At 33.3% G+C, this 12113-nt stretch overlaps 2 protein-coding genes across 2 annotated transcripts; both read right to left on the minus strand.

The window, feature by feature from the left end:
• Positions 1 to 3192: 3192 nt before the first annotated feature.
• On the minus strand, positions 3193 to 4506 carry LOC141538309 (uncharacterized protein F54H12.2-like). Its single transcript, XM_074259691.1, has one exon. It carries the CDS (start codon positions 4504 to 4506, stop codon positions 3193 to 3195), a length of 1314 nt encoding a protein of 437 aa, XP_074115792.1.
• Positions 4507 to 9189: 4683 nt separating this feature from the next.
• Positions 9190 to 11848, minus strand: LOC141538310 (uncharacterized). The gene is made up of 3 exons (XM_074259692.1): positions 11280 to 11848; positions 10861 to 11090; positions 9190 to 10448 (listed from the first exon to the last, which is right to left on the minus strand). The coding sequence occupies exons 1-3, from the start codon at positions 11846 to 11848 to the stop codon at positions 9190 to 9192; spliced, it is 2058 nt and encodes a 685-aa protein (XP_074115793.1).
• Positions 11849 to 12113: the final 265 nt, after the last annotated feature.

Genomic DNA, 12113 nt, shown 5'->3' on the forward strand with positions numbered 1-12113 from the left:
GCACTGAATAGAACAGAACTTTCGATAAAAGTTGATGTTTAATTCTTCATGAAAATAGTTGGAAAATGTATCACATGAAGAGCACAATTTCTTCCATTCGTTTAAATTTAATTGAATTAGGCTTCTTGAATGAGTAGCTATTATTTGAACCACAGGATAAAAATTATTTTCACTATACTTTAAACCACAACACACCTGTTTGGTTTGTGACTTATTCAACGCTACTACTTTTGATAAATATACAAACTGGTGACTGTCCATTTTCAATACTTGCGTTAGGAGCTACAAGATGAAACTGACTACTAATTGTAACAGAATAGTTCTAATAACTTTAAAAAGGGAAGGGGTATGTATTCTATAGCTATCTATTATTTATAGCATTTTAACGAGGAGAGGGGGATATTCTAAACCAATTACCGTACAGTATATTATTATATAATGATAGAGGGGGATATAACTAAAAGGGGAAAAAAGCTATTAACGATTGAAAAGTTTTTAATTTTGTTTAGGCTTTTAGTCGCATTCTTTGGTGTAATCTGAAAATGACCTTCCAAGGTTATAATTTAAAACCATTACGTTGTAAAACCCTAAAAGATAAGCTAACTGAGCGTAGACGCCGGATAATCACGCGGAGGATAAAAATAAATACAACAGTTTACAAGTTTTCCATTTCGAAAATTCATGTTCAAAGATCATTGAGTGAGAAAAATCATTGTAAGTTATGTAAATCAGATAAGCCTGGACTACACAAAAACTGGCAGTTTTCAGCTTTAAAAAACGACGAAACGAGTTATTTTGAAAAATCTATTAAAATTCCACAATTATGTGTACCAGCAGGACTAGAAGAAAGCTATTATCAGCAGGAATCTTGGAAAGTGAAACAAGACCCCCCATCACTCCGTAGTTTAGCATGTGCTTTTATCTTAACCGCAGTTCAACCCCACTACAAAAATTGTTGAGATGAAAAACTCTCCTTCGCTAAACTTTGGGATAGTTGAACATCCGATGACAGTAAAGGATGTTTAGAAAGATAATTTCTGGGGGGCAGGAATTCATTATTTTCCATATTATCCTCCTACACTATACCATGGTGAGGGAAAAATACCATATGATGACCAAAACTAAGATGGTGGGGAGAGGGGAAGGGCTGCTTACAAAAGCTTTACTGTTTTTGGGAAAGGACATTATTCTCAAGCTTCCTCTACAGCAAACAAGTCTTTTTGAGTTTTCTGCAGAGTTTCAAATTTAAAATAAAACATGGAAAACGGTTGGGAAGACGTTAGTGATGAGTGTTTTTTATACGCGCATGATACCTTTGTGCGCGAAGCAATTGATAATAATAATAAGTATGCTGATTTTGATTGTTGCGTAAGTGATAGCCAAATTATGGCTGGTATGGATAAATGTTCACATAGAATCCTCGAGGGTCCCTTGGTTGCGTCCAGCCAAGTATGTCAGGGAGAGAAGTCTTTCACTGATGCTTTATCGTTAGCAGATGAAATAATCAAAGACGACACAACACACTCTGTACCAAAGAGTTTAGAGGAATATTTAAAGAAGGCCGCCGCAACCATTGTCTCCGAAGTCAATGTCAATTATTCAGATGAGCAGAAAATTGACACAGCACATTTTATCACTGCATATGATCAGCCAGGTAAATATCCAAATTTCTATTATTTTTAAATTAATATTAATTTGATTCTTTAATTACTATTAATTTGATTTTCAGGACAAAGTGGCTTGCATGATTTCATCATAGAAAAATCTACAGAGTTGATCTATGGTCTTTTAGAGGCCTTTTTTATTAAAGGAGTCGGTATGTATAATATTTTATGCTGTTTTCCTATTATACTATATAAATTTATTTATGTTGTATTTCTATAATTTCAGATTTGTGTGCATCCCAAGAAACTGACGACTTGGAAGCAGAACAAGCGGAGGAGGAAACTTCGGTTATTACACCAGTTTCACTGATTACGCTGGAAGAAGAGAGCACTGCACTTATTGCAGCTATTCCAGTGGTCACTCTGGAGGAGGACGATGCATCGAACGATATTTTTGACTTGTCGTCTGAGGCTGCCCAATTGGAAAAAGAACCATCTTCATTTTCACAGAAGATAAATTGTGCAGTTCAGGAGCTAATAAAATCTCGCTCTCCCAAAAAAAAAAAAGACCATTACCCTCTATAGTGAATAATGAACCTTGTAAAAAGAAAATCCGCCTCTTCGGTAAAAATATGTAGCAATAATAATAATAATAACAATAAGAGTATTTTATAAGTATGAATAAAAAAATAATAATGGTGTAAAAATGATAAATACAGAAAAAAAAAAAAATGAATATAACTGTTTTTACTTAATAGTAATTATAACCTGATTCCGATTAAAAATAATTTATAATCTAGCATGATAAGGGTCTACTTAGTTAAATAATAACAATTAAAAATTTTTTTGAATTTTTATTTAAACTAATTTTCACAATTATGATATAAATCTCACATTTTTATTTTACAAAATATATATATTATTATTTACAGGCACTTGATTGCGAATATAGACGTCCTCCTCCTGATAAATTTTTAAACGGTTTTTTTAATTTATTTTTCATATCTTTCTTTTTCGATATTTTTTTAAACATTTTTATTAATGATCGGTCGTTTCGTTTTGTATCCTGCCCAAACAAATTAAGAAAGGATGATAAGGATTTGTTATTACTAAGCCAATGAAGAACAACAATACAATATTGACCACAATAATTGGAGTTAATATCCTGTAATTGTTGTTGGTTCCACTTGTATCCTCCTCTACAATTTCTTCCAAGGCGCTGAGTAAATCGAGAGTCACTGGGGGTCGTCCGAAACTGTCGAAATAGATTCCGTGTCCGTGTTTATTGACAAAGAATGCGACCCAGTGGGTTCCCGGTTTGGTATGGTCATCGGTGTTGGCAATAATTGCACAGGGTCTAGGCCAGATGCAGGGGATTTTGTCTGATGGATAGACTCCTCCAACGCATGCATCAGTATAGGGTAAAAGTTTTACTAATTGAAGAGTATTCATAACTCGAACCACTCCTTCTGGTTACCCTCCAGCCACTGAATACAATTTGTTTTTTCTATCTTTATTATATAATTTCATGATTCCTAGTTACAAGATTGTCGTCATTCTTATGTAAACTGCGCATGTAATTTTATTTTTAATTGTAGTTTACAATAACTTGTCTTGAAGAGTCAATTTCTAAAATATTATCAAATTCCAGATAAACAATACAGTTAGCATTGATATGTAGGGGCACAGCAAAACTGGCTTCTATTCTCAAACTCCCATTTCTCACGAGATTCCAATGAGAAGCTGAATTTGCAGACATATCAGGTGTTAAATCAAAAGCATAAAGCGCGTAACCTCGTCTATACTGTGCTCGTGTGATTAAATTTCCACTATTTCCAAAATGTACACCTGTACCGCTGAATAGTGTGTTATACGCTTCCACCTCTAAATATTTATCTCTAATAAAATCTGGTTTTAAAGCCTTTCCCAATACCTGCTTTCCATCAATATATAAACTCAGATAGTTTAGCAACAATGTTTGAAAATAGAAAGGGTTGTTTTTTTTTGATCCATTGAATGCACGATTATCTACAAAACCAAGTATTATTCTTTTGAGTATTTGCCCCAAAACTACGTTGTCAATGTTAGTACTGAGTATTCCTGTGGGTAAAACAAATGACTTTACTTCCACTCTAGTTAGCGGATACTTTGCTGTAGTATGACTCAATATTTTCGCATGGGCCAATAAAACACTTGGACTGATTTTAACTTTTCTAGTAATTAACATAGCTTCCATAATCTTAACACTATAATTCTCTTCACTCCCATTCATAAGACAAAAATCATTTTTTGCTCTTATCAATCTAACACGCATTTCTACACCGTTTAGTAAAAACTTATCCTGGTTAAAAACATCGCAATGCAAATGACCCATCATATCAAATTCTTTTCCACCTTTTGTCCAAGCTACTCGTTCATCTAACCCATCGTTTTTTCCACCTTCTACAGCATCCATTGCAGTAGAATTATCTCTACTCCATAATCCCATCTGAAGATGAGAATTTTTTGCGTCCAGTCTATAATTTAAAACTGTTTCTATGTATGCTCTATAAGCGTAAGCATTATTTGGTGGTGAAACAAGTTTCTGATTAAAAAATATGTCGACTTGATTAAACATTGAGTGTAAAAAGTTATTTACAGGACTCACGAAATCATTTTCACCCACTGTTCCATCAGATTTTACGATTTTTGCTTTTATTTTTATCATTGTATGAGGCAAATCAATGTATTCCTCACCATGCCCCGGCACTACGAACTCTATTGGAGTATCATCTGCTAAGGAGGCCATAGGGTTGTAATATGACCATTGCGACTGTTCAATACTTGTCTGTGTAGGTGGTAATGTAAATAAATCCAGTTCTGATTTCGTGCACTCAGATGAATGCGTATGTAAAAATGACATTTTTATTAATTAAATATATCGTACACGTCACGTTTTTTAGATTTTTTCACTTTACGTTTATTTTTTTGAGGTTTTATTTTTTTGTTAACTTTTTTTTTTTCTTAGTAACCTTTTTCTTACTACCGCGCTTCTGCACTCTCCCACGGTTACTTGTTTTATGAGTTATTTTACGTATTCGCTGTCTTTTATACCCAGATACTCTCATTATTTCATCCAATTTTTCTGATGCCCTACGTTTAAGTCGTAATCCAGATTCCGTTAGTCTTTTTCCAATGATTTCTTTAGAGGTACCTGACCTGAGGTGACGTCGTTCAATACATTCATTCCTGTGTGAAGTGCTTCTTTTCCAATGGCCTTTGCCGCTCTACCTAGGAAAGGAACAACTCTGCGAAAGAGTCCTCCCAGAAAAGCTCCTATTCCATGACCGTGTTGATAAGATCCTACATATATCTTGCCAAATATATTATATTTTTCAGCATAACCTCCTCTCGCCTGATTACTGTAATACTCAATATAATGGGACATTTTTTAATCAACTCTCTTGAAATGTAGTGTAACGTTCAGCGGTCCGTACTCAAATGGTATAGAATCTCCAGTATTATTTCTTATATCTATTTCGATTGTTCGAAAAGAATTTGATAAAATAGGAATATAATTAGGGGCACCATAAGTATTTGTAACCGTCATGCCGTATGAGTAAGAACTTGTATCTAATGGAACTATCCGAAGCAAGGAAGAGTTCACATCTCCAGTTACATATGGTGAACAGATATCAGAATAAATGAAGAGACTACTAGGTAAACCTCTCATCAAACTGAAAGGTCTTTTACTTATATTTTTAAATTCATAACTTTTACTGTCTTTACTACCAAGAAGAAAATCTTCTTAGTTATTCTTATCGATATAGCGATCAAAGCCGAGGATATCTAATAAAATGTATGATAATTGAAGACGGTGACTAGTATCTTTACATTTTGGAGGCTTACAAATTCGTCTTACGGTGGTAAATCCCTCTTCATTTATTCTAAAATAGAAGTGATCTGTCGTATCAGGAAAACTATTTAAAGTTGTCATAAATTTCTTTGTATCAGTATAGAGTCCTCTTGGTAAGTAAAAAGAGGAATATATATTGTCGACACCATATTCTGAGGGTCCGGCAGAAATTAGATACATCCCACATTCTTCTCTTGACTGTAGATCAAGAAAACTTGCGGGAAATTGTATTTCTTTTAATCCAACCACCCATTCACCTTCTAGTTTAATATGTTGAGGTAGCATTGTTGTATAATGACTAGCTGTATTATCAGGGTAATAATTCATACTACTATCACTTGGTAAAACAATATGAAACTCTGTCTTATTCATTCTGAGATTGTTGATGCTAGTACCCAAGAATTAAATTTATCAGGATATCCTTGCCACTTTACAAACAGTTGTTTATTTTTTCCTTTTCCCTTAGTTTTAATGATTTTTTCAATTAAAAATTCCTCTTTTTCAAGATCCTTAACTACATGTACTATTTCTTGTTCATAAAAAAAACCATCAATATCTTCACCGTTTAAATCTTTTAATTCATACGTAGGAATATTTTGACGAAGTTTAGTTTTTGTAATTTGAAAAATTTCTTCAGTATACCCCGTCTCATAACCTTTCTCAAAGGTTGACTTATACTTACTGATTCGTACGTAATCATTTACCTTGTATTTAAAGGGTATTTTTCGTTGCTTAATTTTTGGAAACCTTTTTTGTATATTTAGAACGGCCTCTTTGGCATTATCTAGAGTAACTGATGCAGGTTCCATTCTTATTGAACTATGCTTTGTATGATTATAGGCTTCAACTAACTGTTGTAAAATATCAATGTAACGGTAAGTTTTACGATGAGTAAAATATCACCACATTCTTTCCTTAAGGGTTCTATTAACACGTTCTACAACTGCAGCTTTTACATCAGGGTTACGTGCAGTTCTAAAATGTATTTCTTTTGACTTTAAATACTCTTTTACAGTACCTGCTACAAATTCTTTTCCTTTATCGCTCTGGATCATAAAAGGTATACGACCTTTACTACGGTCAAAAATATTTTTAAAACCTTGTAAAACTGATTTTGCCGACTTATCTAATAAGGGTTCAACCCATACGTATTTACTTAGGACATCTATTACAACTAAGAGAAATGAAACACCATCGTTATAAGTTTTTAGAGATTTTATTTCTACAAGATCAACTTCCCATACATCGTCTATATTTTTCACATCATAATGTAACCTTGGAAATTTACGCCTTATCGGTCTATGTCTAGTATAAGCATCTTGACCGGCTAGCCATTCGTTTATTTTTTCTTCAGGTATATTTTTATTGAATTTTGTTATTAAATTACGCGCTCCAGCGTAAGATAAAGGATTAGCAGGATCGTAATACTCTTTTTTAAGCGTTTCTTCTATAGTCGCAGCCATTTAAATGAATTTTTATACAATTGTTTTTTATTGCCACCGTCTTGCAGAGTATTGCTCGTTAAGGATAGAAAATTTTGTGAATTTCCTGATGAATCATTAGTTCTCATGTAACGTTTAGGAGTAGAAGTGTTAATAGGTAATTTTTTTATATTTAGTAAACTTTTATTCCAAAAGCTACTATTTCCTACAAATTCTCTTGGAGAGTTGATTTCTTGTAAAAATGCAGCAAAAAAATTTCTACCTGCAGCCTTTACAGTTTTTCTATGTCGGACAGCATCATTTATGAGGTCAACTATATTAGCACCTGGTATTTTACGACCATCCAAAATAACACTTCCTTTATCATCCCACTTTAACCGTTCACCATTGTCTACAGACTCAATATAACGTAGAATATTTGCCGCTGCTGATTGATATGTTTTTGGAACACCATTTACTATGTCAGAAACTTTATACGATTTATTTTGCTCAATATTACTATTATTATTTATGGGTATAACACTAATTTCTGGATCTTGATTAACGGTAGAAAAATCAACAGCTGCAGGAATAACTTCACTATTTTCAATTTTTTCATCAGCAGAATTACTCTCGTGGTGTTTATTCCTGAAGAATAAATAACGTCTTAATAATTCAGAATATTGTTTTACTTTATCATGAGTGTTAATATCTAACGAAGTTTCACTCAAAATTTTAGTTAATTCCGCATCAAGACGAGACTCTGGATCCCCTGGAGTTTGAGACGTTGGCAAATAATTATTACTAAGAGAAGTTAACACTTGTTCAAAATTTTTCGGTATAGATTTCACTTTATCAATGTCCTCATAAGGAATAAGTACCATCTTTTTCGCATGTTCCATAATTTTAGAATAGATTAGATATTAAACTAGCAAGTAATGGTCCTAGTAACATGGGTAAAAATGATCCTCCTCTTTGATTAATTAGTTTTTCTTTGTCGAAATATTATTATCTTTACTACTTAATTTTCGTAGAATAGTCTTATATTTATAAAGTAATTTTTTTCAGAATCCTTTAGAGGAATGTTTCCGTGTAAAATGTTTAATAAACATTCACATATAACACGAATTAAACATTTGTTTGCGTGACGGAGTATTGCACGACGCTGTTCGGGTGATGCGTATACAAGAGCTTGAAGTAGAACTGTGTTTTTACGGCTGAAAGGTTTACTCGCAGAATTGCTACGAGAAGATCCTCCTCCTTCCATCATAAAGGTAGAACTGGTACGTTAGTAGAAGAGTTAACTGATTTTATACTATTAACTTTTTTAGGAATATAAACATAATGATATTGATCCGATGGAAATATACATGTTCTAAAGCGACAGTTTTCGGGAGTAGATTGTTTAAGATCTAAGAGCAGGTAGCCGTGTGCTTTTGATGTAGCATCAAAATAAGCTTCTTGTAAAAACTTGGGGTCTTCTGGATATACCTGTCGAGCCAAATGAAAGATCTGTGCTCTGTCCCTGGGATTTTTAAATACTACAATATAGTTTGTGTTTAGAGATATATCTCGCTGACCTTTTCCTTGGTGGAATAAATTTTGCGACAGAAACATAACACTTAAATTTTTATGATGGCTGCCTTTAGTAAATAAGTCGACAATAGCACCATTTGAAGCTTCTCGCATTAAATCATCTATTACTACTAATTTAGGTAAATTATCATCGAAATCACTGGACTGAGGCAAACCTTCGCGAAATTCGACAAATGTCTTGTCGTACTCTGTATAACCCTTCTGCCACTCAGCGTAGCAAAATATAACTTTACTAAAATTGATATCACAAATTTCCCTAATTTCTTTTAAAAAACGTTTTACAAAAAAAGTTTTTCCACATCCTGATGGTCCGCAAATGATTGAAGTAAATGGATGTTTCCACCTTGGATCCATTTTGAATTATGAAATAGAATTTAACTTACAAGGATACTTATAGGAAGAAGTAGCTTAATCTAAGTAATGAAACAAATTTTTTTATTAGTTTTATTTAAAATAAATAAAAAAAAGTTTTATAGGTTACAAACAATTCTTACAAAAAATTTCATAAAATATTTACAAGAAAAAATTTTTTACAAAAAAATATTTACAACGAAAAAAATTACAAAAAATTTTTACAAAAATATTTACAAAGAAATATTAACCAAGAAAAAAATTACAAAAATATTTACAAAAATTTTACAAAAATATTTACAAATTAAAACGAAAATCATAGTTAGTTGTTACGAGAACTTTTATACCCGTAAGGATAAGTATCAGCCTCTCCTTCTCTACGTCTTTTAGGGCCCGTAACTCTAATGATTTTCGTTTCTTTCTTTGTTATGACCTGGTGGTAATTATCTCTCCGTATACCTGAATAGGATACCAGAAACTCTTTTTCCTGGTCAACTACTAGAGAACGTATGGAATTATAATTAATTAACTTTTCAGTAGACCCATTAATTTTAACGCCTTTTAATTTAGAACATTCACTGGTTTTACCCTCATGTTTAATGACGTAAGAATAAAATTTTGGGCCTCCTGATACAAATGAGGAAATATAGCTACCTTTTCCATAACTCTCTAATTCATCCGTTAGGTCACCCAAAAAGTCCCCAGTAGCTAGGTCATTCTTACCATCACTTACATATATGATCGAATCAGTATCATAATATAATACTTTTTCGTTCAAGACATCTAAATAATTATATAATTTGAGGCGAGCTTGAGCGGTAGTGAAAGCAGCAATTACAACGTTAGCACGATCAGATGGTGAATAACACTCAGAATTATTTTGCCAGGAAACAAAAACAGTTTCATCATTTACTGGTAATAATGATGTTACTTCAATCTCAGGGTTGAAAGCTAAGTCTATCAATTCGTTGTAATTTTTGACAATTGATTTCTTCGTCATGTTTTCACGTTGCCCAAACTTACTCCAAAATGAATTCAAAAATAACTTAGCTAGAGATCTTAGACCAGGGTTCTTAGCGATTTTATTGGCATCCAGTGTAATACCCTCCCTAGCTTCATAATTATCGATATATTCTTGACGCGAGTGTTCATCTACGCAATGAACAGGCCATCCTGAAGCTTCTTGTTTAATTTTCAAGAAAGTGTTAATATATTCAACAAACAAACCCGTATTATTATCATCCCCAGGGATATACCGTACAGTGTTATAAGACCAAATATCGTCTATTTCCTGTATAATATATCCCTTTTCAACTGCCTTACGGAGCTCACAAGATACCCATGTACCATATAGTTCCCTCTCTGACGCACAATTGTGATAACAGTCCTCTTGGACTAAATTATCACAGCATGTTTTACATAGAGGAAAAAATAATTTTCCATGAGCTCTATAAGGAAGTACTGTGTGAAATAAATTACGAGGAGGTAAAACTCTACATTTAATTAATCCCTCTACCTTTGAAATATCATTATTGACACAAAGGGTATTACACTCTTTTCCAACATAAACTGTTGGATGACCTATCGGAAAATAACCTCTTTTTAAGACCCATGGATATGAGGAACATACGTCCACATACTTGATTTTTTCAATATCTCTACCATTATTATCTTGTTTCACATCATAGTACGTTTTCGCATTACCTGTACGTCCACCAAAAATGCATCTCTAGGGTTAAGTGGCTGAATCGAAATAACTTCAGAAGACGCAAGAAAGGCCTGCAGATCAGGATTGTTTTTTTTTCGTAATTAAATTCACATTCCCAGATCTCAATCAAATTATAGTCACCACTCTTAATTTTTTGAGCTTGTATTTGGGTATTTTCATACCTAATATTATGACTACTATGTTTAATGTTTTTTTTTTTATTGTTAAATGTTGGTTGAGATCTGTTTGATTTATAACATTTCGGACAACCATGCCAAAAACAACCATGAAACTGATATGCAAACTTTTGTCCGTCTTCAGCCTCTCTGTAACCATCGAGTTTAATTCCACCAGGTATTATTACTTCGCGACCCCGTAACGCATGAATTATTTTAATATTTTGACTATGTTCTAACCATGTCAACCACTCAATAGCAAGCCGTGATTGATTATCTGCTAACCTATATCCTGACCGTGGTAAAATACCAATCTGCTTCTCCTTTAAATAATTTCGCCTGTAAAACAACATACAGGTTGAAGCGATTGTTGTACATTCCGTAAAAGGACATACATTACCACAGTCAAGAATGAGCTTCCTAAATTTACTACATGCTAATCGTAAAATACTTACATCTAATTTACAATAATGGAGAATTTCCTCCGTAAAATTAAAATTATTATTTCTCTTTACTCTATTTTCATACCATTCGAGAAATTCTTGCTTTTCCGACTTCTTTGGAGATGTAGATTTCTCAGACATAGAGTTGAAGCCGTAGAACTGCTTGTCCGGCATTACACCGATGTAATCTTGATTGGCTCTGCTGTTGAAAAAATGAGGAAAATAACCTTTCCGCATTTTATCTTCGAAGCCAAATGATTTGGGTAGAGCTGACAACGATGCCGAAATGAAATTCAGACTATCAATAAATTTAATTTTTTTACTGTTAAGTTCAATTAAGGTGACACTAGTACCGGTCATGATCGTATCAATATCACTTAACTGTCTATTAAACAACTCCGTGAGGATAAACTGTGCATCAAAACCTTTAGCGTTGTGTGCTATACATACCACGTTTTTACAAGTCTTAGGTTTACTTATTTCTAAGATATAGTCCACAAATTTTTCTACACAGTCTTCACCATGAAAAATTGCTTCACAAACCCCACAATTATTACACCAAGGTCTGGTGGTACCCAACTCGAGGTCATCAATATCACAACACACATTACACACTTGTTGAACGACACATAAATTTGGTACATGAATGTTCATCTTTTCACTGCCATGAAATTTATCATCTTAGCGAGTCTCAAGATCATTATACACAAATTTTACGCACTGTTTAGTTGGTGGAGGTAACTTCACAGGTGTCATGAAACAAAAATGTCCTTCTTCGCAAAGTTCTTTACACGTAGAGCACAAAAATTTCCAACAACAGTGTAAAGCCTTTCTCGGGAATATAATTTTATGGCAGGTTAAACAAAATTGTTCGTTATCACACACAGTTTGCTCTTTTCCACCGTACGAGCCTTTGACT

Source organism: Cotesia typhae, unplaced genomic scaffold (genome assembly GCF_013202065.1).
Source record: "Cotesia typhae breed Kobodo isofemale line unplaced genomic scaffold, CoteBio_Ctyphae contig_20, whole genome shotgun sequence".
In the NCBI taxonomy this organism is placed as follows: domain Eukaryota; kingdom Metazoa; phylum Arthropoda; class Insecta; order Hymenoptera; family Braconidae; genus Cotesia; species Cotesia typhae.

Excerpts from the sequence above, each read along its gene's own strand:
- LOC141538310 (XM_074259692.1), bottom strand. The coding sequence starts at position 11,848 with ATGAACATTCATGTACCAAATTTATGTGTCGTTCAACAAGTGTGTAAT. Across the intron at positions 11,091-11,279 it reads AAGCAAGAATTTCTCGAATG|GCGAAATTATTTAAAGGAGA; the intron begins GTATGAAAATAG and ends GTTGTTTTACAG. Across the intron at positions 10,449-10,860 it reads GTTTGCATATCAGTTTCATG|GTCATCCAACAGTTTATGTT; the intron begins GTTGTTTTTGGC and ends ATTTTCCGATAG.
- LOC141538309 (XM_074259691.1), bottom strand. The coding sequence starts at position 4,506 with ATGTCATTTTTACATACGCATTCATCTGAGTGCACGAAATCAGAACTG.